At 40.2% G+C, this 27,650-nt stretch overlaps 1 protein-coding gene across 1 annotated transcript in view; it reads left to right on the top strand.

Moving 5' to 3' along the window:
- LOC149191618 (K(+) efflux antiporter 5-like) overlaps positions 1–27,650 on the top strand; it is a 379,177-nt gene that overhangs the window by 100,367 nt on the left and 251,160 nt on the right. The window contains exon 13 of the mRNA XM_089406719.1: positions 16,791–16,834. Coding sequence (XP_089262845.1) covers positions 16,791–16,834 — 44 coding nt within the window. The remainder of the gene's footprint in view (positions 1–16,790; positions 16,835–27,650) is intronic.

The following is a 27,650-nucleotide window of genomic DNA, read 5'->3' as shown; positions in this document are numbered from 1 at the left end:
TCAGGTTCCTGCATTCACATGGTATCATACTGAACACAACTAGTTCACTAATTTGGGATGTTTTTCCGTTGCTGATGCAGTGGAAACAACAATTTGCAGTGTAAAGGCAGTTGGCAGCGGTAGCGGCAGCAACAACACGGATGCAGAATTTCAGGGGGGGTTGCAGTACGAATGCAGTGTTGATAGTGGCAGGGTCAGCAGCAGCACAAATGCAACGTTTTCACATTGGTTGGTGGACAACATGTCAAACATCAGCAACGTAGAGGTAGATGTTATAGAATGGACTGATGCTTCAGCAGGTTGCATTGTTAGAGCACATTCCTCGCTAAGAGCGAGTGTTGATTTCTAGTAGCATCAGATGTGCTCTAAGTCCCAAATTTTGCAAGGAGGCTTGGGCACATGTATTCCAAAGAACCCAGAAAGCCTTTTGGGAAATTCCACCCATAAATAGTTTTATTAAAATAATTAATTAGTTTTAATGGGACCCTAAGCCTAAACTTAGGAAAATAAAATAATTAAAGGGTATTAATGTAAAATGTGGGTGTAACTTCTAGAAGAAGATGAGGATCAAGCAAAAATGATCTTAGCCATTGATTAAGCTTCTAATATGGGCTGTTGGATGTCAACGAGGAGATTATTTGAGGAGGCTTGAAGGTCACTTGGAAAGACACACAGAGAGAGATCAAGAAGATCAAATTTCTTAGAGAGGGCAGGGCAACAATTGCTAGAGGAGTGATCGAAGAGATCTCTTGCAGTGAGGGGCAAAGATAGTATGTGGAAGAAGGAAGTTTTCCTGGGTCGGAGAGTACGAGGCAGAGAGGGCAGAACGACGTCTAGAGAGAGGCAGACGCTGGCCCACACAGAGTTGACGCAGTGGCAGTGTATGCCTTAGAGGGAGATCGAATTCTTGTTGAGGAAATTGAGTTTCAAAAGTCGAAAGCTAGGGTGTGAGACCGGGAGGCAGAGATTCAGATTTTCTAGCCAGCAGAGGGTCCGAAGAAGGAGCAACGTGATACCTAACAAGGATGACGCAGGAACTGCGTGGGATTTACGCAGTTCTGCGTAGAGTTTACGCAGAGGGTATGCAAAGGTTCAACATGATCAAACTCAGATTCTCCCAATGACAGGGTGAGAGCATTTCACCATTCATTTTGTCCAGTTTCTCTCTGTATCGGATTGCTAGTTGAGCATCCAAGTAATTGTACTCAGATTTACTACTGCACAATAATAAAACCCCCAGATTTGCTGCACCAGTTTTCCCGCATTGGGTTTTTCCAGGTACATTTGTCCCAAAAATATTGTGTCCTTTGTGTTGTATCTTGCTCTAATGTTCTGTTCTTGTTTTGGGGATATTATTTAATTGGTGTAGGCTGTAGTGTATTAGCTTCGATATTTGCTGTAGGAATCAGTAAATAATTTATTTCAAAAATTAACAAATAGGAGAAGTTTAATTAGTTGTTGCAGTAGGGATTCCGATTTACGAAATTTTCATAGACTTGGTCATCACCTGCCCTGGAAATCCACCCTGTTTGTACTATGAAGAAGAATAAAAATGGGAGCATGAAAATCCTCCTACCCAAGATTGTTTGCCCTTAAGAAATCCAAATCTGTGGACCAATCTGGTGGCCCGACGCAACTGAGACCCAATGCTTGGATCCCATACGAACCACTGGGTGATGCTCTGCTCCTATGTCAACCCATCATGAATGGACCCCTCAATGCCTGGATCCCAGAACAATCTCTGACTGAACCTGTCATCAACGAATCCCCCTATATCTCAATGTCACCAAGAACAAATATCAAGCCTCCATGGCTCCTGCTCTGCTATAACTCCAACTAGGAACGCTGCTCCATCCACTGCGTAACAACTCATTACCTCCAATCTAGCTCTTGGCATAAACCAAGGTCAACCTCATCATGCTGTGCTGAGATATTGATGAGTGGCCAACCTATATCCTGCTGCCAACTGAAGCATGTAGTATCCCTCACCTTTAATGGATCTTGCAATACTATGCCTCTGACTAAAAATGATACTCCTGTTAGCGCTCAAATCTGCCTTAGGCTGAGGAAGGCAAAACTCGAGGCAACATCATACCACGCTCAGCCTCGTAGCTAGCCCTACGAGGACAGGAGAGGGCTCTCTCCGGGTCTATCTCGGCAAAAGGTTTTCAAAGGGGCTGAGATGACCAATAAGGAATACTGATCTTAGGCTAGATATTAAGTGCAGAGGTTTATAGGTGATTTTTTTTGGGTTTTTGTCGAATCAAAGGAAAAGGCAATTTTGGGTGCGGGGATTAGACATAGTTTCTGCAGAGGTCTGATTGGAGCAAGGTAGGCAGTTGTTTTGATGCTTTTAAAGTGATGAGGTGAATAGATCAGACAGGTGAGGAGCTAAGGAGAGCAAGGAAGTCTCAAGGATTTTCCTTAAACTGAAGAAAACATGAAAATTAAACAAATTTAAAGGCAGAGCATATCAAATTTATGGATTCTACCTTAACACTTCATTTGTTCAATTGCAGAAGATGAGAGAGGGAAAATGATACACATAACAAATTTACAAGTACTGAAAGAAGCACACCATCAAGACATAAAGCCACAAGAATTCCAAATAGTGCTGCAAATCCCTGGTCTTCCCTTTGCCAAAATGCTGAAGTAAATGTACAATAAAGTCTCAAAGTCTCTTCCCAAAGAGTCCAACCATGAAAATGATTAAGAAAATACATAATATAGGCAAGCTAACCCATTCCCTTGCCTCTAGGGGTCGAGCTCATCATCCTAGGAGCTGTTTCAACCAATTCTAAACAAAGCACTACAATCTAGGCAGTCAAAACAACTTGCCTCTATAAGCTAGGAAACCAATTCATTCATTAAATGTTTGTTATTTTATGAATGAATCATCTAGAATAGGTAAATAAGTGTCAAGTCAACAGAAAGTTACATTAATAACATCAAGGAGGGTGAAAAATCCCATCACAAGTCAAAACTGGTCAAAACTGGGCGAATTCCTGAGCTGGAAGGTGAAAAATGTGCAAAAAATCCTGATGCGTAGCGCGCCTTTCCACCTGCTTTTGGGGCACTTCCCGGCATCCAAATTGAGCTCAGGTTGGCTTGTTGGAAAACCCTGGATGTCTACTTTCCAACCCAAGTGGAATTTTCCAATTTGATGTCCATTTGCCCCTCCAAAAGTGCATTCTCCCAAGGCTGCTACCTGTGTGTCCAAAAAGGGGTAATGAGGTCATTTTTTGCATGTTTTTTGACCTTTTGGGGACCCAAACCTTGATGAAACGCCTTGGCAGTGGCTGAGCAGGTGTATTTCATCATGACAAATTCAAAAATGCAAACCTTTCGTGATTTGGACCTCCCAATTTTAAGGGTAGCGCGCGGCGCGCTACGCGTTGAGCCCAAAAACCTGTTTTTTACATAAAAATTTCAAAATTGACAAAATTTTCCCCAAATTTCTTGAAATTTGGGCTGGGGGTCCCCAATCAAGTACTATGCTCAGTCAAAGAGGCTTCGGCCAAAATTTGGAGTGGATCGGGCCTTTTCCGCCGTTTTAGTGCCTTGCTCAATCGCCTCTTAAGGATCTTAATTTTCGCTTTGCAAACATGCATGCGGGCCCAGTAATGATTCTTCATGTGACGAAGCAAGTCTTTGTCTCTATTGGCTTTCGCCAACAACCCCTCCAAGTGTCGATTGACCTTCTCAAGCACAAATTGCCGCGCAACAGGTGTCAAATCACCCGGTCTTTTACGGGCCAACCTACGGTCTTCACGGATTCGTTGCAGCTCTATAAGTGTGTGCTCGTCCTCTAACTGTTTATTGCGCTGCTCTAGATACCTGATATATGAAGCTGTCTCATCATGACTAGTAACAAAACCTGATGGCTCACCTGAAGGCCTCTCCTCATGCTTGGGCTTCTTGCCCTTATCCTGTACCTGCGGTGCTGCTGTCGAAAGCGAGGCCCCTTCCACACGAGGTGGAGATAACACTCGCTGTGCTGATGAAGTCAACGAGACCCCTTCCACCCCGGGTGGAGATAGTACTTGTCGTGTAGATGCAAATAAGGCCCTGTGTCCTCGCTGATATGTCACACATGCTGGAGCGCTGACATGCTCTATCTCGGGAATGTCAAATTGATGTGAAGGCCCTCCCTTGTCATGAACAATCTCAGGAGGTGGCTGTGGCACTGTGAAAAGGTCACGAGAAATAAAATCCTCCCAAGTAATGCTCTGCTGTGCCAACTGATGCATCACTATGATTTTGATCAATGCATGATGATAGATGCGTTTATGCTGATGTGCTGGGCTCTTCCTTTGTACTAAAGGCACCATCCTCTCTATGTTGTGACACATGAAAAATGGAATGTTCATCATACGTACCCTTGTAAAATGCATCAACAAACGGACATGGTACCCGTAGAGACGTGAGAATCTGCCCTCACAATTGAAATATCGAATGATGAGTTTCATCAATGGTGCATGCTCATCCCTTAGGAAACTAAAAGGAAAAACTGCAGTCAAGTGTCTTACACATCCGGGCTTAATATATGGCTCATAGTGAAATCTGTCTAACTGCTGGCGTTTACTCCATTCCTCCCCTACATTTGGTATCCCAGTGGCCTGAGCAATAGTCTCGGGTGACAAGGTGAAATCCACTCCGGCAAGGTTTACATGACCATCCTGCAAATGTAGAACAAATAAACGGACTAGTTCCCGATGATGCTGGATTTGTGAGACCCGCTCACAGTATTCAAAACATGATAGATACCGAAAACAGTCCATTGCAAGTGGACAAGCTTGCAATTGAGCCAAAGAGGTAGGCTCCTCCCTGACATGCCGACCACCTTTGCCACCTTTGTGATACCTCCTTGGCACACTTACCTCTAGTGTAGAATCACTATCATAATCCTGCTCATAAGCTGACTCGGTCTCTGACATGTTATATATGCTGATATACAACTGTGTGCAAAATTGACTGTAGACTTTTTCTTTTTCTCAAAATGCTGTGACCAAGGGGACACAAATATACAAGGGAAATGTTAGGAAAGGGGAAACATTAGGGAAATGGGGACAATGGAAATAAAACAAGGAATTTAGGGAAGGGAAGGGACATGAAAATCTTGAAGTTTTAGGGTTTGGGATGAGGTAGGGTAGGAAAAATATGTTTGTAGTAGAAGGGAGGGGTTAGGATTTGAGGGAGAATAGTGTAGGGTTTTATGAGGAATTATTGGGGAAAATATTGGTGAATATAGGGGATGGGGAATCGAAAGGAAATAGGAAAATGAGAACCTTGGTTAACATTTATTTTTGAAACCCTACAGCAATCTTGGCATTTAAATCCTTACAGCAAATTAATGGACAAGGAGGGTTTTTACACTTGGTTTTCCATGGCAAATATATCATAATCTCTTACATAAACCGTCCAAAAACCAAGAACAAGCCGTGAATGTAAGCCTACCTGTGATTTGATGCTTGAGAAGAGGCGTTTTAGTGATTTCTGGCAAAGTTCTGGGCATAAACATCAATGCGTAGCTCGCCTCACCCAACGCGCCGCGCGCTCCTGATGCGTAGCGCCCTTGCAAAATTACACTGAAAATTGCGGCCTGATGCGTAGCGCGCCCAACCTGATGTGTAGCGCGCCCTGGAAACGACCCGATTTGCCCACAAATTCACAAAATCGCCTTTGAACGATGCTCTTCACTCTTGGAATGTGGACTGTTTTTATCCTCCTCCTTGCTTTGGCTTTCTTAAAGGCTGTCTTCCCTGCCTTCGCTCTTGCTGCCTCTACCTTCGCTGTTGGTGTTGGACCTGTTAGTGTCAGTCTTTCCAGCCTTCCTACAGTGATCAAATATGCTCTTACAAAGTGATTTTGAAGTGTCAAGGTCAAATTTTGTCATTTCAAAGAGTTTTCAAGCAAAATTTGGTCACTAAGCATTAGGTCTAGGGTTTGCTTTCACTCTGTTCAAAGTTGCCCAAATGTCAGTCTATGTCATCATTCAGCTGAGTGTATCATCATTCAGAGGGTTGTCATTATCATGTCAGTGTCTAATGAGTCATTTGACACCTTGTTCATGCTTCAGTTGCCACCCAGGCAAGGTCATTTCCCTCTCCTAGGGTTTTGAAGGCAATTTTTCTTGGATGGTCAAATCACCGGCAAAACTTGTTTCCTGATGTTCATACACCTTCCCCTATCCTTAAAGTACCTTAACAAACACTTCCCATCCCTTAGATCCGCCAAATTCCTCATTTTTGTACAAACCCTAGTTTCTAGCTACAACCTGGCAATTTTCTAGGTTGGGCCTGTGTTTTGCTCTTTTCGACCCCTTCCCCTCACTCAGTCACTGAGATTACACTTTCTCCTGCTTCCTAACATCCCTCCCCACTCCCACAAATTTCCCCAAGAATTTAGAAGCCCCCTATCCCCTTCATCTCGCTCCATTTCGACAAAATTCCTTGCTTCACACATCGGGACAAGTCGCACTCAAATGATGTTCCAGAGTAATCAAAGATGAATTTTGGAAAACTGAGAGAGGTTTTTGTCCATAACATGCCAAAGAAGAAAAACCTCCTTCACTTTTTACACAGGTGTCATGGTTTGAGAGAAATGTCAAAAATACCGGCGAGAACGAAGGTGCTCCAAGGACGGTTGGCCAAAGCACAAAAACGAAGGAAAACGCCCGATCCACTCCAAATTTTGGTCAAAGCCTCTTTGACTGAGCATGGTACTTTATTGGGGACTCCCAGCCCAAATTTCAAGAAATTTGGAGAAAATTTTGTCATTTGTGAATTTTTTGTGCAATTTACAGGTTTTGGCCATTGGAATGGTCTCACCCCGGGTGAGACCATTTTGGAGGACTGCTCGGAATTTTGAAAACTTGGCATTTTTGGAAAGGGCATGCAAAGAGAAAAATTACCAATACTTGGGAGAAGCCTGATTTTGAGATTTGAGCCTCCAAAAGCTCAAAATACATCAAAAAAATGACTTTCTGCCCACTTTTTGAGTTGCAGAAAGTGACCTTGGGAGAAATAGTTTTTGAGGGGGCAAAACAACTCCAAATTCAGAAAATCCACTTGGGATGGAAAGTAGACAGACCAAGCTTTCCAATGAGCCATCTTGCACCTGATTTGGATCAGTGGAACCCACTCAAAAGTAGCTGCAAAGGGGCGCGACCATTTGAACAGGGGGCGCGACCATTCGAGCCAGCTTTACCAGAATTGACCTTTTTTGTCAAAAAACACTGTTTTGACTATGGTTGACCATTTTTACTTGTAGATGATGGATAAATGTAATATTTTCATGGCACTTTGATAGATTTTATCTCTCTTTACCCTTCTAGAAGCTTCCATGATGTAAAAAGTGAAAAATTAATGCATGAATCAGTTAGCTAAGTAATAGAGGCAAGTTGTTGGACTGCCTATTATCTAGTGCTTGATTTAGAATTAGTTCAAACTGCTCCTAGGAAGCTGAGCTCGACCCCTAGAGGTGGGGAAAGGAGTTAGATGGTCTAGATGGTCTATATTATGCTCTCTCCTTCTCATTTTCATGGTTGGACTCTTGTGGGAGAAGCATTATTGTGTATTGTACATCTATTTCTGCAATTTAAGGAAAGGAAGGCCAGGGTTTTGCAGACATCATTGTGGATTCTTGTGGATTGTTGTGTTGATGGTGTGTTCTCTACATGTTCTTGTAAGTTTGTTTATGTATTCCACATCTCTCTTTTGCTTCTAATTGGACAGATGAAGTGGTAAAGTTTGAATTCATGCTTTGACATGCTCAGCTTTTAGTTTGTTCAATATTTATGTTTTCTACTGTCTAGAGAGGATTCAAAATGGTTGTTTGCCCTCTTTAGCTCCTCCTCTATCATCCCTGATCATCCATCTCAGATTAAGGCATCAGCGCTCACTCCTACCTTGCCCCAAAGATCCCCCTGCAAAAACTGTGCTCAATCCCCGCACCCTGAATTGCACTCCCTCCAATTGCCACCAAAAACCCCAAAAATCATTAAATCAACCCCCCTATCAATTTACTAGCCTAAAATCTTTATTCCTAATTGGTCAGCTTATCATATTGAAAGATCTACCGAATCTGACCCGAGAGAGCCTTCTCATACCTCGTAGGGCTAGCTACGAGGTGAAATGGTTTGATGTTGCCTTGAAGGTTTACCTTCCTCAGCCTAGGGTGAAATCTCAAGCGCTAACAGGACCGACTACTGCTGGGTATCGAACTGCTAGCTTGGGTACTTCTAGGACAGGAACCGAGCGAAGCTAAGCAACTGGGTCATCTGGACCACCTGGAACAGCTCGTGTGGCTAATGGGACTTGTATGTATTCCAGCGGTGGTACGTGCTACTCTATTGGTTGTTCGAACTGCTACCCTAGCTGCTGGCTCAGCTTATGCCCCTTTGTCTGGCTTGGTTTTATAGCTTGGCTAGGATTTGAAAAATCAATTTTATGAAATATATATAATATGAACACTTCAACCAGATTTATTTGTTGCACGACCCAACCAAGCCAGGAAGGATACTTCATTTACGAACTTCAACTTAAAGACATGCAGTGCTGCCCAACAACCACTTATTGAAGTCAGGAATCGGAATCGGAAGTACCACAATAGGAAGGATAGATTTGACCTTACCCCTTTAGACCAGAATCCTAGGAGCATGGAGGGACAATCATGCCCAACCTTTTATGTGAAACCGGGAAGGAATAGAACTAACTAGGTAACGCCTATCCCCCTTACCTTAGAAACACCGGATGGATGGTCAGCCGAGAGAGAGAGGGCAGCCTTTACCTGATATCGTTTTACTGCTGCCGGATGGCCTTGATTCTGTGGGCCATCAGAGCCACCTAACCTCGTTGGATGGAATGGGACGGAATGGGATCAACAGAGAGAGCTGGACGGACGGGCTTCAGACACTGCCAGGAAGGACATTCTTCACACTTGCCTTTAGACCTCTTAGTCAATTGGGACTGCTATTAAACACTCCCTCTCTTTACCTGCATGAACTAGACCTGGTTGCAAATGAGGAAAAATATCTTCATATAGACTCCTTGTTGATTTTTGCTTGATCCAAAACCCCTTTTCTTATGTTTGGTTGTTGACACTTTTTGAAAATTAATAGGCTTTGACCTTTTTGGTTTCCCCTTTAAAATTGGTTGAAGTAATGATTTTCTCTGATAATTTTTGCAGGGATAGCTCTGATATACTCTGGCAAAGGAGACCAAGGCTGCACTTGAACGTTTGAAGAACTGAAAATTTTGACAATTTTTTACAAAAATGAGATGGCGACTTATCTTCAAAACAGAGTTTTGAAGAGAAGTCCTAATTCAGCTGTACAATGATGAAAATTATTGAAGTGAAGATCTATCAAAGACATCCCTCTGGCCTGCTGGTCTTCTAAGACTTTTCAAGACAAAATTGACTCAACCCTAGACCTAAGACCTAAAAATTTAAAACATGATTGTAAATGACCTTTTGAAGACTTATTTTAATAAACAGGCCTGAACCAGCCGGGCCAAGCATGAGGGGAATGAATGACACAACCCACTCCATCAGAGTTATGGCATGCCTAACGAAATGCAACTGATCAAAACTGATGGGACACCTAATCATGAAATGCAAAAGAGCTTTGATCTCTGATGGAGGGATAACTAGACCGACTCTAACAATTCCATCAGTAGGGTACCAACTCTTGATCTCTCGCTAATCCAATGCATGGACTCCTATGCAAGGAATACATCTGCTATGCTGATACTGGTCCATGCTCAACTCCTGATGCTCTACCTGGACAATCAAAACATGTCCAAGAAATCCTGCCTCTCTCCCTATAATGGGAAAAGTGGGCAAACTGTGTTGCAAGCCCTGTCTATGAACTCCTGGACAAGGCTGCTGCTTGAATATGTTGCAGCTTTGCTAGCTGTAACTACATCTGTTTGCACCTCATAAATGGGTAAACCCAAAGATGGATGCACTACCATCTCCCTCGCCTGATAGGAATCTCCACGCTCCTCCAATCCACCTATCTCCTACCAAACTGTCCTGGCATACTCCAACATCTCCCGAGGACAAGTGTCAGCAAATACTGTCACCCTTTTAGCTGTCCACACATCTATCTGCTCCTCATCAATGGATGACCCCAAGGGTGGCTGCCCATCCTCCATCATGGGCTCAACATGAGCCACTAGCTGACTCTCCAACACTGGCCCATCCTGCACACTGTGTGTGTCATCTGTCTCATGCTCCTCTATATGCTCTCTATACTGAATCATCAGTTTCTCATCTATTCCCAGATCTCCTTTCCTCATGGGAACAATCAACGGCTTGCCATACTCCTCTACCACACATGGATGCACATCTGGGCTACTGTCATCAACTCCACATGACTGCTCGTGCTTCTTAGAGTTATCATCATATGAACCCATGGACTCGTCCAAAGAAGAATCCTCACCTTGAAAGGCAGAAGGAATCTCCTCCTTCTCTACCTCCGTCACCTCCTCAACGTCACCCAAACATGAGTGGCCATGTCCCCAAGGTCCTTTGCAGATGAAGCAAAGTCCCTTCCTCCTCAGCTCATTCTTGCTACATGACCTACCGAACATGAGCTACTTCTCCTTAGTCAACTGTCTCCTGAACAACCCAATGTTCTGCTCAACCAACCTCTCGACTAGTTTATAAGTAGCAGGTGAGACCAACTTTTCTCTCCTCCAAACAGACAACAATCGAGACTGCAACTCCCGACAAATGGCATCACGACCTCTCATACATGATGATAGGATGGACTACATGTGTGCTATGACTGTGTCAGGATGATGTTTCCTAATGTTGAAGAAGCATTGGAACATCTGCAGGATCAAACCATCACACTCTAGATCTAACATGATTTCATATGTCCTAGTCATGGCCATAATTTTCAGAACCTGAAGCTTCTTCCCAAATGTAGGACCTGCACTGTTGTCCAAGTCTTGAAAAGTCTCTACTATCAGCTTGAAAACTCCCCTCATAACTTCATCATTGAAAGGAGGTATAGGTGCAGTCAGTCTCATGATGTGACTGAGACAAGATGCAACTGGAAGTCTAACCCCTTCACAAGGTTCCTCCAAGAACTTGGGTTGTATGAGAGCAAGCATAGCTGGTCTTAGAGCCCAAATTAATTTCTTCCCTTCTAGCTGGCTCACTTTGGAAAGGAGGGCATCTAGTTCATCAAGTTTGAAGAGAATCTTCCATGCAACCCCCATGTGCTTCAAATCTGTTTCGAGTGCAAATGTTTTGTGTCTAATCTTCCGCTCTTTCTGCAAATCCTTTGGCGGTTCTTGCTGCAGAGGTTGTGGATCCTTTTTGAGAGTGGTTTGCAGTTCTGTGTTGATTTTTGGTCTAGATTGCAGTCCACTAATGTACTGCTGTGATGATTTAGGAGGTTTTTTACAAACTCCGTCACTAACATGATCTCAGCAAAATGTCAGCACTCTTGGCATATTCAAATATTAACTTCAGTAATACATATTCTGAGTTTGAGGACACAAAACTAGCAATCACTTAGACAACATTGACTCCACCCATAACCACACAAAGCGCAATAAAACTGTAAACATTAAGACTCATGGCTTCAACATTGTCAACAAGACTATCACCCTCACATCTGTCCTGTATAGTTACAACAAAAAACATATAAACTTCTCTCTCTCAGCTCATAATACTTTGCTCAATGCGTCGTACTTCACTACCAGCAGCTTCGCAATGGCAATGACAATCTTTCACTAACCTCAGGGAATAATCTGATCATACACTAAACAGGCTCAGTAATTCATATAATCATTTTTCACACTTCATTCAAAAATCCTGTTGAGTTCAGGTGACTCCATATGTAGGTTTTGATCATCACTGGGTTTGGATACAAGGCAGTGACAACTTCTCTCCCACTTGGTTGGACAGGACAAGAACATGATACAAATAATTACACTGCTCACCACATCAACATAGACAATTGAGACAGAAGAGTGATTACTTGACTGATTAATAACTCAGAAAAACGTTGATATGAATGTATAATTTGATTTACGGCCAAATATTACAAGTGAGCAAGGGATTTCAAGAACCTGGTAAATAATTTGGTTCTTCCCTCCTGGATGCATAAACACCTGCAACGCTGCCACTGTGAATAACCCAACTTTTAAGCCCAGAACTGGTCCTCTTGTGGTTTCTGTCGCAACCTTTTTTTTTTAAGAATGACAGAGGATTAGAAGAAACTGAGATTTTGCCTCAGTCGTAGCTTTCAGTCAATGATGGGAATGAGGCCAACAATGTAGTACCCAAAGTCTGAGCTCCAAACTGATACAAATTGTGCCACTGTTTCACTTTGGGATTGACCCATGCAGAAGCTGGAAAAGATGGATAACATCAAGCCAGAAAAAGAGTCACGACCTGCTAAGAGTTTTTAGCAACCTCTAGCAATGGTCCACGTCCCCTCTGGCAACAGGAAACAACATAAATCGAGCCCCTCAAACAACATACTTAGCCACACCCATAGAATTTGTTAGAGCTCCCAACAGAGATTGAACTCATCCTTCCAAAAGGCATGGTGATTCGACCAACAGTCAAGAAAAGGGAACTCAGTACTCTGATTGGACTCAGAAAATCGTCCCTCTTGGTCAGGCTTCCGAGTCCCTTCTCAAAATTAACTTAACGGCCCTTTTGAGAATGCATACATCCTTCTATCAAATCTTCCTGAAATCAACTTGATGACGCCCTAGCAATTGCAGCCTGCAACTATATCTCCGTCGCTTCTGGTCGAGCAGACCTCCTCCGCCAACCGCTCCACGTTTTTCCGATGCACAGGTCAGCGTGCTAAGTAAGGGCCCAATCTCATGTGTGTCACATTACAACGACCCAGCTAATGGTGTCACGACCCCTCTTGCTCGCAGCTTATTCAAACCATGGACTATGCCGGATTTCAATTTGAATGAGATATTTGGCCTTTACGGCAAATTTGTTTCGTGCACTTTAATAAAAGATTCAATATTCTTTAATTTGTTGGCCCATGCCAAAATCTTTCGAACCTTTCTTAAAAATCAGCTTATGTGCTCCAGTTGTAAAATATTGTGCCACGACTAATTTGGAAATTTTGCTCACGACTCTTCTATCATTTGGTCCTCTAATGATATGCTGCGGTCTCTGACTTACGACCTTCACAAACATATAAATCGGCCCCAAATAATAATGCGATGGCAACAAAAATCAGATGTTTGGCTCACTTGTAACATTGGGCAATTTTGTTGAATTCTTATTATGCATCCAACAATTTCTCAGAAATTTTGTTGAATAGTTAGTGAGAAAATTTGTCGAGCTCTTTGAATAGGCTCTTATTTTGCTACAAAAACTAGGTCTTCAACTTCTCCGGCAAACCCTTTAATAATAACTGCAACTAGAAACTGAAGAACCAACAGGTTGAGCCAAGACCAAGGCTCTGATACCACTGTAATGTCCCAAATGAGAAAAATTTGGAACAAACCCTTCAAATCAAATTATCAAGCACTTAACAGAAAATTGCCATGAAAAACCCAAACACCAAAAAATTGATTGAAACCATAAACCCACAAATTGCATAAAAACCTTACTAAAAGATCACAACATGAGGAGCAATGAGAAGTGCAGCAACAAAATCCAACTTTATTATATATAGATATATGCCAATACAATAGCTGGGAATGACCCTCCAGTCTCCAGATTGAAATAGGAAAACAATCACTATACTTGTAATGAATCCACCAAGCGGAGATGGGTGCTCGCCCAATCTCTCTAACTCACCCGAAGGTTTCCGTCCTGGGGCTACTGCTAGAGTAAAGAACCGGGTTCTCAACCTCTCATACAAGAAACAATACCAAATCCAAGATGTCTCCAAATGACCTTCTCCTCCTCTTTTATAGTTCTCATGGATAGATCTCCATGCGTCTAGAGGCATCTTATTCTATTATTTTATTATTATTCTAGAAGCTCCTCCATTTGACCTTATCAAGTGACCTTTTAATTTTATTTTATTTCACTTAAGTCACTTTTGTTCCCTTTTTCTCCAATTAATTATTTTTCCTTAATTAAATGACTAATTAAAGCCATTTAACTAAGGAAAATGGAAAATTGCCCACCATACTCTCTTCGGCCACTAGAAGTCTCTTTCAGCATCCCATCTTGTAGATCTTCTTGTTCCGGTTCCATCGAGTTATTACACTGAGGTGCTCCATCAATTAATCTCCCCGCAATGCCACCTTGAGCATAATTAAGTTATGGCTAATAATAACATTGATTTTTGAAATTTGTTGGAATGCGACAGAACGAAAGGCAAATTGTGCGGATGATGGAATATGCCAAGCAAATGCCATCAAATCCCATAAAAACTCCTCAAAACTCCATGGGGACCCTTGATGACATAAACTTGCTCCATTGACCTGGCCATCCCCTGCACTGGAAATCAACCCTGTATGTACCATGAAGAAGAATAAAAATGGGGATATGACATGAAGATAGAAACAAATACAAAAAGGAAGACAAGGTTGCACAAAATAAATCCAAAAAATCAAGGGTTCAATCTTGAGACCTCAAGCTCAGATAGAATGTTTGGTGGTCAATCCCAATCCCTCTATGCTAGTGGATTCTTACCCTTGCATTTGGGGTATAAAACAATATTAGATTTCCTTGACCAAGGTTGTAGGGATAATGTGGATGCAAAATTTTGGAGGTTTCTCTATGCATGTGTCATACCATTCAATGTTCTTTGCTCATCCTATTGGTTGAAATGGTAAAAGCCATCAATGGTACCACTAAAGGATATAGGATTTGTAGGGTATGACAAAGCTAGAACCATGGGACTTGACAGGGAAAGAACCGTAATTCATAGCACTTTGAAACAATTTACTAATGAGTGTATCCATGATCTGGTTGTTGGAGAAATTTTAAAGGTAGGCCATTGATAAATATACTTGGCGTGTCTACTAGTGGTGCAGTCTTCCATTCAGCCCATGATTAATATTTTTACAAAACTGGTATTTGTATTGCAGAATTCTTAATTAAAGCCATTGAAGAGATTAGGCTATACAATGTTATTCAACTTTCAAACATACTTGATAACGTTGCTAATTGCAAGGCAACAAAAGCTATCATTAAGCATATGTACCCTACCATATTTTGGTCAAGGTTTTTGGTTCACACATTGAACCTCTTGCTGAATGGTATTATTAAGATGAAGGACCATGATTATAAATTGATTTGTGCATTATACAAGAGGGGAAAGAAAATAATAAAATTTATTGCCAATGATAGCATGATCCTACCACATTTCCCACAATCACTCTAAGTTGGTGTTATTTAGCATTGCAAAGACTAGATTTTCTAGTTATTACCTCACCTTTGGGCATCTTTTGAAGGCAAGATAGGCATTGGCTTGTATGGTCTCAAGTGATTTATGGCAGGCTTTGAAGGATAGGGTTTCATTCACTTTTGATAGATATGAATTTCAAGAGGTGGAGAACACCATTCTTGATGGTTAGTTTTGGGCACATGTTAGATATGTTCGACAATTCACCATGCCTATTTATACTTTGATTCAATTTGTAGTTACAAATTAGTTAGTGATTGGGTTGACGAACAAATGGACAACATGCTAGGCCAGATCAAAGACACTGTTGAGCCATGAGATGTGATCTTCTATGATCATATTCATAAACATATGGTCATAGGGTGAGATAATTTGAACATTCCACTATGTACACTAGCATATATCCTTACACCCAAATGTCATCCTCCATCTTGTCTAGCCCAATCAGCACTTGGGGGTGGGGTTAGGAGAAAATCACATAGATCTAGAGGTATAAAAGGGGTATATATGCTTTCATTAGACAAGTTGGCCCCTGATGAAGAGGAGTCTGCTCAAGTGTGAAGCGAATTGGACAAGTACATCAACAAACATGGAGTGTTTGCTATCCGAATGGAGCTAAAGATTGAGATAGGCTGAATCCTATTGAATGATTGAGCCTATGTGGCTCCTTTACCAAACATTTGCATAAATTGGTAGTTAGGGTGCTTGCACATGTTGTTAACACTTGTTTTGTCCCTAAGTGTTCAAGCCCCTAATTTTCATCCATAACATGAAGATAAATAGTCTAAATGTAGACCAGGCATAAATTTGAGTTTATGTGCATTACAAAGTTAGGTTGTTGTCCCTTTATTGTGATGGGATGAAGTGTTGAAATTCTTATAGATGATAGAATTTCTTTTCATGGTAATTACTTGTGAATGATATTCATTGCTTTATTTTGTTTTTACTACTTAGTTATTTCATCAAGCAATTACACTTTAGCAAAATATAGAAAACATAATGGACAAGAGACGAGACACTAGAAATTAGGTTCGAAGCCAGGGCAAAACCCAACAGCAATCCTTCTCTTATAGAATCGGCTCAAAATGAGATATCCAAGACCAGACTAAAAAATGCCACCAAAGCTTCAAGTTCAAGCCTTCTCCAAGTCACGTCCACACTCAAAGTCAACATAGGCCAAATTGCATCAAATTTGGTCAAATTGCTCCACTTCCTAAAATTTTGGCCCCTGAAATTTCGGGCGTTCCTGAAATTTTAGGCCTGCATCAATCTCTGAAATTCAGTCCTTTAGATAGCTTTTGAAGTTCGATCTTTTTCCATGTGCGAGCTCCTTCTCCTAGGTCTATTACTTTTTCAATTCAGATTCCTTTCTTCTTGTTCTAGTTCAGAAAAAGATGTTTGAAATTGTGCTTAATGTATATGCCAACAGGTCGAGCTCTCTATCTATACATATCTGTCTAGGAGATCGAATAGGTGGCTCTTGAGTCTCAGATCAACTTGTTCCCAAGGAGGGCCAACCTGACAATTTTGGTGGGCTTTGACTCTAATTTTTTTTTCTTTACTAAAGTCCAAATGGACAACTATAAATACAAGGCAATTTGATCTCATTCACTCACTAACAAAATACATTGATTTCTGTGCCAATGACATGAAGAAAAATAGTGAAGTCAAAGGAGAGAAGAAAAGTCAAAGCAGGAAGAAATTATGGTGTATTAGCTTGTTTCTGTTCACACATGTGAAGGTTCTAGGGCAATTCTACGAAATTATAGGTCCAAAACTTCAGCTCCAAACTGCAGGTGTGGAATTCTGTGATTAGACCAGATTTGACCAATGTTGACTTTCATTGACTTTGACATGCGTAGATGAGATTTGGAGGGCTGACTTGGGTCTTTGTGGCAGTCTTGGTCTTGGATCTTGGATATCTCACTTTGATCTGATTCTATAAGAAGAAGATTTTTGAGTTTTCCCCTTTGTGGGGTTTTGCCCTGGCATGAAGCCTAATTTCTGGTGTTCTTTGTCTCTTTGTGATCTTTATGTTTTGGTAATTGCTTGATGAAGAGAACACAATATTAATAAGAAGCCAACAAACATTCACAAGTAATTTTCAATTTGAGAGAAATCATCTTTATCTATAAGCATCTTGGTTTCTCAACACAGGTTAGACTCGAAAAATGGAGATCTCAGACATGGGGTTTGTAATGTGACATGGAAAGTGTCAAGTATGGTACAAGGGAGAATGCACACACTATATCAATTTGGGTCTTCCATGTAGTACCCCTCCTATAAACTTAAGGCTTTATGGGAGTTCCCATTGGACTAGGGCTAAAAATTAACCCCCTGGTATGGTGAGAGAACAAATTTACAGTCAATTTTGGTCAATCTTCGTGATCACCCCTTTATCCATACTAAATGCCCAAAATAAACAATTATATGTACCCAATTGCAAAATGATCGAAGTGCCTTTTGAATAGAAACCCACCTTCATCTAAGAGGATATACTGGATGGTGAGAGGCATGTGGTTGATGCAGATAGTGGAGAAACATGGCATATCATGATCAAGAAGTAAATATCAGGGGTTCTTGGCTAGATGGTTGTCAAATATAGGAGAAAAGTTTTCTCCTATGTGGTTACCCATTTTGGTGGGTAACATTTGGCTCCAACTTGGGGACATGAGCTCACTGTAAAGGACATGATCAATATGCTTGAATGGAGAGTTCATGAGAACTCCAACAATCCCTGGGCTTGTAGACTTGTTACCTGCACACTCAAATCTGTTGAAAACTGGACAACTTCAGGATGAATTTCCCCATAGGGAAACCCTAAGCGCCATACAAGCCCATCTCGCCCCAAAGATAAATTCAACGGTTAAAGGAAATTATTGTTTATATGACTTCTAATGTTATTATTATTGTGGCAAATCAATTTGGGTTTAAATTTTCATTATGAAAATAAAATATAATTAAGAATCAAAAACAGAAAATTTGAATTAGAATGTTTCCATCCTCAAGACACCTAAGTCGGCCTTAGCAAGGGTTTCGTTGATATCAAATGCCCCCAATACAATGGTATAAGAAGAGACCCTTGAATCTCATGTAAGGGTATTGATAAAATCATTTTCTCTTCATTCCAAAATGTCTCGCATCCTTTATATCTTTTGAGGAATGTATAAGCAGTTCATTTTCTTTATGGCATGCACAGGTTCACATATACATGTCTCAGAGAATCTCAGATATACATGTCTGACATTATAATGATAACTTATTATGGTGATATGCCTCTCGCATTACAGTGATGTGACTTCTGATCTATCTATGGCTTGCACGATGATGTTTCTAGTGGCTTCAATTTATATTTAATACCTGTAGCATCACTTTCTTATATGGCTTCAATTTATATTTGACACTTGTAACATCACTTTCTTATATGGCTTCGATTTATATTTGACACCTGTAGCATCGCTTTCTTATATGGCTTCTATTTATATTTGATACCTGTAGCATCACTTTCTTATATGGCTTCGATTTATATTTGATACCTATAGAGTCACTTTCTTATATGGCTTTGATTTATATTTGATATCTGTAGCATCATTTTATTATATGGCTTCGCTTCATAATTGATACCTGTAGAATCACTTTGTTATGCAACTTCATATTATATAATCAAAGAAAGCATTATTCTCCTATGGCTCTCGCTTCACTATTACAGTGGCCTATATATGTTTTCTTTGTGGTTTATTACCTATGGTTCGATGATATGTATCACTCTAAATGTTGGCTCTCTTTCATCTGTGATATGGCTCCGTCTTTATGAGTGGCCGAGATTGTATAACATACTTGATGATAGGAATCTATATAAAGTAGAAGTAACAACAATGTAAGGAATGGTAGCGTTCTATGCTCCAACAAGACGGTGCCTTTGATTCTCAAAAGGACATTGATCTTCGTGATGACAATGAGACATGACCTAGTTGGCAATGTTCTTTTCATATTACAGTGATCAATAAGAAAGTAAGAAAGTAATCTATGTCACTGTCATTATGACAGTGACATAGACAGTCATACCTATGTTTGTGAAATTCATATAGTAGTAAGCTTGTGACAGTGACTTTAACTCAGGGCAGTGATCTTTATATACTACATTGATTTGGCACGATAGTGATTCTAATGACTTCTATGATACATGATGATGACAATAGCTATGCCCCTATGTTGACAATGTCCTTGAGTATGATTTTCATAACAGTGACCTTATTACAACAGGGATCTTGATGTATCAATATGACAGTGGCAAGGATGTATGGCAGCTCATGTGACATTGATATTCTTGACTTGATGTAGTTTGACTTATGAGGATCATAAATGATCCTTGGTTGGCCCTAGGTGGCCTAATTGGTTTGATATGTCTCATTGTACTTTGTATCTCAGTTGAACAATTGATGAATATCTAATAGAAGAAGAATTTGGATGGGTTTTCCCCCTCGTGGGGTTTTGCCTTGGTCTCTGGCCTAAATCACGTTGCTCCCTTTGTGCATGATTTTCTTCTGTTGTTCCTTTAGGTTGTGCTGCATTACTGATGTTATTGTTCTTTCTACATAATTGCTAATGATGTAATCATGTTGTGGTGTGAATACAATTTGTAAATTATGTTTGTAAATGCAATTGTCAAAAGCAAAGAACAACGTAGCCTTAAGAAAAATTAACATGGTATCGGAGTTGGGCTAAAGAAAATTCATTAAGGTCACTCCTGTGAAGACACCTATGATGGATTTTGTGAGCAAAGCAGAATAAAAGGAATGAAGATGGCATAGACCTAAAAGGATACTAGGGTTTGAAGGAAACCCTAGGAAGCTCTTGTTCTTATAAGAGAGATTAGGGTCTGTGAGAAAACCCTCTAAACAACCTTGGATATGTTAAAGGCTTACTACAATGAAACCCTAGAGTGGAACTCCTTGATATGATCAGTGAGAAGCCCATGATAGATTTAGAAGAAAACCTAAGGAACTCTTTTGTGTAGAAGCTAGGGTTTGGAGAAACCCTAGGAGTGGTCTTGATTTGGTAAAGGCCTAAGTATGATTAGAATCAGTGAAAAGACTTTAGTTATTCAAATACCTATGATTGATTCAGGGAACCCTAGATGGATGTGAAAGGAGATGATATACTGCAGTTTTAGAGGTCATCGATGGTTGGACTTTTCTTCTGATGATAGAGTATACAGGGGGCTCTCATGAGGATACATTTCCTTTTAAAGACGATATTGACATATGGTTGATGAATAGTAGTGACTCATGGAGGTCGAATTCATAAGGAGCTGACGACTTCTTTCAACCTTATTAAAGATAAGTATTTTCAAGGCTTATGTTATGACATTGCTCTAGTTTAGATTTGTCATTTTTGGATTGTTGTTTATTCCTCTTGCATGAATATTGGAATACTTCTCTTACTAACATCATGGATAAGGAAAGTTGATCCTTCTTAGAGATCATCATGACGTGGAAGCTTCACAGGAAGAGTTAGTGCTCAGAAGGAGCTGAGAGCCTTCTACTATCTATATTAAAGTTAAGTACTTTCTAGACTTATGTCATCTCTTTTTGTCACTATTCTTGTTAATCTATTCTTTTTGATTATTGGTAATTGCATGAGTATTTTATTTATTTCACTAATTTCTTGTATGAACGAGGATATGATCCATTTTGAGGATCATCAAGTTGGAAAATTGTGGAGGAAGGGTTAGTTTCAAGAGGGAGCTGGTGCAAGAAAATGAAGAAGCCACTCTTACATCTAAGAGAAGAAAGATAGTCCTGCCTCATCACTAGGTACACCTTCATTATGTTTATTTAATTTATTGTTATTGATCTTGCCTTGGTTTTGGGGTCTGCAGGTACATCTGATGTATAAGAGTAACAAGACCTCTATATCAAGATTGTTAAGGATGTAGAGCCATGGACAAGAACCAAAACTTTGAGAAAGAAAAGGGATTGTAATCTTGCAGGTTAAGAACTATGATTGAAGAAACCTCCTATTCAGAGGGCGCAGATCGTCATATAACAATTTTGAGAAAAGGAGATGTTGAAGCTATATGTCCCTCACTCAAGGACCATTCTTAATGACAAAGCTATTGCAACATCTACTCTCAACAGGAGGGGGTTGTGATGAGATCTTGGCTCTCGTTGCCTAATGCACTATTTGGCTTCACCTATGATATACTTAAGGAAGAAGCATATTTGGAGAATTTTGAGGCATATGCATAGAAGAATTTTTGATTATGGATTGAAGAAGGCTCCATATGAATTCTAGCAAGTCCCTTGGGTTTGGAAGGCTGGAATGATGAACATTTGATATGACTTCCAATCTCTCTTATTAAAGGTATGCATTTGATATTTGGTTTTATAAGGTAACAAATTGTTTTTGACAGGATTAAGATTATTTCAGCATTCAGTGGCAGAGGGAGTTAACCCTTGATAATTCACTACCTAAGAATAGAAGTGTAACAAAGAAATAATAAGGACTTCCTCGTCAAGGGAAGCATGCTGTTAGAGATATTTTACACTGAAGCAATTGAAAGAGCCTCCTCTTTAGATACGTTTTTGATGGAATCCCACGATAAGCCGACGGTAGATGGATTCTTGATTTGCAGTATCTTCTTTAAGCCATATAGAGCTAGGATATGTATATTGGAATGCTATAAAGATGTATGCATTGTTGCTAGTATGACTAGATGCATGTCAATATGATTGAGAAAGCTCTTTTTGAAGTTGTTTGAGCATATATTGGGCACGACTATGATCCGACTTGCAGAGAATCCCATGCTTCATGATAGATCCATGCACATTAAGATCAAATATCACTATATTCGGGATATGATGTAGTAAAGAGCAATGAGACTCCATCACCTTTTTATTGATGAGCAAGCAGACAATTGGCTTGTATTGCAACATGTAAGCTTGTGGTTGACTCGATATTCTCTAAGTGTCATGCACTATGGCAAGGACTAACAACTGTAAGCCTAGTGAAGGCACTGATGAGAGGAACGGGTCCCGGGCTGATCAAGAACACTGAGCGTAGCTCTTTCCCCCTATTGAGCTCCTAGGGTGAGGAATGGAGCAGTAAGGGCTCCTAGGGTTGAGGGAACATTGGACAATAGGATAGGGTGTGATCCTTAACCCTGTGGTAAGACGATCTCGACTATTATCACTATAGGGTGTGTCAGTGTGATCATTATCATTTATGACAAGTGGGTATCTCCCCCTACCATCAAGTCTGGGACTTGCTAGAGCATACCCCAATTGTCATCCTACCCACAAGCTAGGCTTGTTGGGATTTTGTCCTCCGCATCTGGCTAATAGGTTGAGGTGACTTGAGATAGGGTGTGATCCTTACTCAGCCTGGTAAGTCGATCTCGCTCAAATCTTGGGATGCAGGTGTTCTACCCCTTGACTCTTGAGGGTCTATATGGAGGATCAACGAACAATAGGACATAGTGCGATCCTTAAGTCGATCTCGTCTATTGTCATTAGACGATAGGATAGAGAGTGATCCTTAAGTTGATATGGTCCAGTGTCACTGGTCAATACAATAGAGTGTGATCCTTACCCTTGCAACAAGTGAATCTCGCCTATTGACATTGGATAGAGGGTTGTAGCTCCCCTATGATGATGATTCTTCTTTGGATCGTAACATCATTGTTCAGTTGATGATCAAAGGAATCAAGTTGAGATGAGATATGATGAGATGGATGTTTTGTTGATATAGCTGAGATGGAGGTCATATGATTTGACATGGAGACTTGTAGGGTTTAGAGGATCTGATCTATCTCCCCTACCTTCGATTGTGAACTATTCTTCTTTTATGAGACAAGATGAGATGTAATGATGATGGAGATGTTTACATTCTTATATATTGAGACATGGCATCCAAGATGAGATTGTTTTGAGAGGGAGCAAAGCAGAAATAAGATGAGACTTTTGATATAAATCGAAATTCCTCCCTAGTGAGAGGGAGTGTTGAAAATTGGGCAATTTCGGGATGAATTTCCCCAGAGGGAAACCTAAGCCCCATAGAATCCCATCTTGCCATAAAGATAAATTGAACGGTTAAAGGAAATTATTGTTAATATGACTCCTAATATTATTATTATTTTGGCAAATCAATTTGGGGTTAAATTCTCATTAAGAAAATAAAATATAATTAAGAATAAAAAAGGGCAAATTTGAATTAGAATGTTTCCCTCCAAAAGACAACTAAATCAGCCTTAAGGAGGGCTTCGTTGATATCAAATGCCCACAATCCAATGGTATAAAAAGAGACCCTAGAATCTCATGTAAGGGTATCAATAAACATCATTTTCTCTTTGTTCCAAAAAGGCTCGCATCCTTTATATCTTCTAAGGATTGTACAAGCAGTTTGTTTTCTTTATGGCATGCACACGTTCGCATATACATGTTTATGAGGATCATATACATGTCTCACAATACGGTGATAACTTATTATGGTGATATGCCTCTCGTAATACAATGATGTGATTTACAATCTATCTGTAATATTCCTAATGGAAATTTACAATGATAAACAAAGCAAACATCGCCAAAAACACACAAAAAATTACTCAAACATCAGAACACCATTTTAAAGCCAAAAACTGCGCTATTGAGCCATTTTATTATGATAAGAAGAGGGTATAATGAGGTGTTGGGAAGAGTGTGTTGAAGAATCTAGGAAAATTAGGTGTAGAGTGATTCTTCGTGAGAAGATAACAATTTGTGGAGTCTTTTTAGTTTTTCTTGTTAGCTTAATCTTCTTCTTCTTCTTATTAATCTATGTGTGTGTACTTCATCAAACTGCTACCAAAAACATAAGAACAAGAACACAAGATGTTGGCTCTCTGCCAGGGCCAAAACCTCTCTTCTCTTGAGAGGAAAACCCTTTGGTAAATTTCTCTTATTGAAGCTTCTTATTGATCAGTTCCAAACCCTAGACCCTTGACTAGAACGTCCTCCAAGCACAAGTCAATTCCTTTCTCCTTTCGACCCTTTGTTCTCCGACACTTCCTTCATCTGGCACTTCGTCCTCCTTCTAGTACTTCGTTCTACTTTCAACTGTTGGTAAACCTTGTTGCACTTGCTCTAGAAGAGGTACCTTTGATGAGATCCTTTCCTTATGCTGATCCCTTCCTTCTCTTCACCAACCAACGAACTTGTATGACTGTAATGTAAGGGTTGTAACAACAGAGACAACCTCCTTATCTTCGCACGTGTGATTGTAATAGTTTTTAGAACAACCCTCTTGCTTTCGCTCTTCTTCCTTGCTTCTTCTCTTGGGTGGGAGGTCCTTTAGTTCTATGTTCTTAGCCCAAATAATGAAGTTTTTGTGACTGTGATAGAGGGTTGCTATGACAACAGAGAGACCCTCTCCTTCTTCGCATATGTGACTATCTTTTTGCCCTAGAACTGCCTTCCAAAGCTTCAATGTTACTTCCTCCTCCTTCGCTACACTTCGAGACCCTTTCTTCATCCTTCTTTTCTTGGCTTCCTACCTTCACTGATTTCAGAGAGATGGATTACGTTGTAGTGGAGTGGACAACCTCTATATATAGAGGATTGTCCACCCCTTTAGGTCGACTAGAAGGCGAACTTGAGCACTGTTTGTAAGCCGATTTGCTGTCTTACATCAGATGGCTTCTTTGGTGGTGTCACATGCTTGGAGGAGACTTTTTGATGGTGCCTTTGCTTTGGAGGAGACTTGACTTTACTTGGAGGAGAGTTCTTTGATTTCTATACAAACATATACATGGTGCAACATGCTCTTAAGGTCTTCAATATTTTCTTGACTATTTGACTCACACTTGTGCTAGACCTATTTCAATGAGCAAGAAACTCATTGACATATATTATAAAAATAATATTTCTTTTCTTGCATAAATACAAATATCAGAAGTACATTTATGAAGACCGAACCTAGTTACATTTCCTTCAACACTCCCTCTTAACTAGGGAGGTATTCATACAACATTACAAGGTGTTTGGCTATGTTTCAATCTTGAAGAATTCACATAAGAGAAATTGGATTTGCAATCCATTTGCTATAGCATCATATCAACCAACATTGTCATAGTGGAAGGCCTTGACTAACAACTCCATCTCTTCATGAGATCATGAGCTACAATGTTGGCAAGACCAATGATTTATAAACACCTTCATCATTGTCTCTCAAGGTACATACCCACATGGGTGTTCTTTGAGTATGACTTTCTAGGACTATTCTTGTCTTGGGTTCCCAACCCTCAAAGAATATCAGTCCTCTTGCCTACTCTTGTCTTGGATGCCCTATACATCCATAAAGAGTATCAGATGCCAGATGATTACGCAATCCTCCCATTCTTTCTTCCCAAGTGAAGACAAGAATGTTGTGTCTATCTTGTGTCCACATTTCCATTCATGGCCTTCATCTAGACTTATGGTTGTTAGTCTTGGTCTAGTGCATGATACATGAGATGGAAAAACACAATTGTCACTCCTTTGTAATCAGGGGTGATCCAAAACTCCCTCTTGATTAGGGACCTGTCAGAGCTCCCTCTTAACTAGGGATTCTTTAATTTATCAACAACTTCTTCTTCATGGGTCCTTCAGCTGCTTGATCTCTTTCCTTTCTTTGATGTCTTGAAGTCTTTGTTTGAACTTCTTCTAGGTAGGGCACCATCCATTGATCACTTTCCTTCCTGGTTTGTCATGTCATTGCTTCCTTCGTGGAAAGTGGATTTCTTGCCATACATAAGGTTTTCTCGTCATCTGGCTACTCATTTGTCATTTGTCCATGCTTCGGAATACTCTTCTCATGGATGCTTCGTTGTACTTGCTTGTTTACATGCTTCGACCTAGTAGCCCATCATGACTCATCTTGATATTGCTTCAAGATTGCTTGTTCTTTTGCTGGATGGCTTCTTCATCACGGCATCTTTGTAGAGTAGAATTGGTTGTCTGCATCTTTTATGTCTCCAAGGCCTTCATAGGCGTCAAGGGTCCTTCCTTCCTTTGTCAGAGTTGTCCTGCCTTCTTTCGGGAGATATCTTCAAAGTATCTTGTTAGATAGTGATTCTTGGTGATCATGGTGTTCTTCACATGCTTGATATCTTTCTTCATTCGTTGCTTCTTAGATAGATTGGTCAACCACCTTATGCTCCTTGTGAGAGCACTTTTTCATTGCTTGCTTCTAGTCAACATTTCTTCTTGCTTCTTAGTCAGCAATCTTATACTCCTTATGTGAGCATATCCTTTTGTTGACCTTCATTGCAATGTAGTACATGCCTTTGAGCATGTCCTTGGTGAAAGAGATACTTTCATATTTGATCATGTTATAGAAATATCCCCATGACTCAATAATATACAAATGATAACATGACTAAACTGTAATGCATACGTACCTCATTTTGATTCTCCTTTGATCATCTTAGCTTCATTTGGTTGTCCTTGGTGTGGCCCTTCTTGCTTCATCTTAGCTTGCCTGCATATCATCCTTTTCTTGAATCCCATGAATGGGATTCCCAATGAGACATCCGCTTTGGTTCATGAACCTTCTTTTGAAGATTCCATCATAGGATCTTAAAGACCCTTGCCCCGCAAATGTTTCTTTTCCTTTGATGATGGAGGTCTTCTAAGATTCTTAATCATGATCAATTTTCTTTCATTGTGGATGTGGTCCTATACTAGGTATGCTCCTTCTATATGAATATGGTTAGCTGTATCTACCATGCTCTTATATTCTAGAAGATATTTGTAACCATGCATTTTGTTCTCATTATAAATTCTACTTCTGCATGAGTGTCTAGAACTCTATGTACTTCATGCTTCTAGATTCTAGAAGATGTTTCTAGCTATGCAATTTTATTCTATTCCTACATGCTCCTAGAATACTCAAAACTTTGAGAGAAGACTTGAAGTAAAGAGTTTGACTTAGTCATAGTAGAGATCCGAAGGATCTTCTTTCTTTTGCTTCTTTTCTTCTTCTTTCACCTCTTGAGTCATGTGAGCTTCTTCCCTCTTTCTTTTGTTGTTGTTGTCCTTCTTAAGGTTAGGACAATTCCTTTTGTAGTGTCCATAAACTTGGCATTCATAACATTGGATTTTGGACATATCTTTGTTGTTTGTTCTTTGTGGACCAAATTTTCCCTTTCTCTTGGCCATGGTAGCAAATGCTTTCTCCTTTGATCGCACATCTTCTTTTGCTTTAAGTCTGGTTTCCTCTGTCTTTCATAGAGACCACATTTCACTGAGTGTGGTTGCTTCCTTCTTGGCAT

The sequence above is a fragment of the Pinus tabuliformis genome, chromosome 2_2 (genome assembly GCF_031772625.1).
Source record: "Pinus tabuliformis cultivar Carrire ecotype Pingquan chromosome 2_2, CPIR1, whole genome shotgun sequence".
Classification (NCBI taxonomy): domain Eukaryota; kingdom Viridiplantae; phylum Streptophyta; class Pinopsida; order Pinales; family Pinaceae; genus Pinus; species Pinus tabuliformis.
Note: the sequence above shows the minus strand (reverse complement) of the source record. Positions and strands in the feature narration are given on the sequence as shown.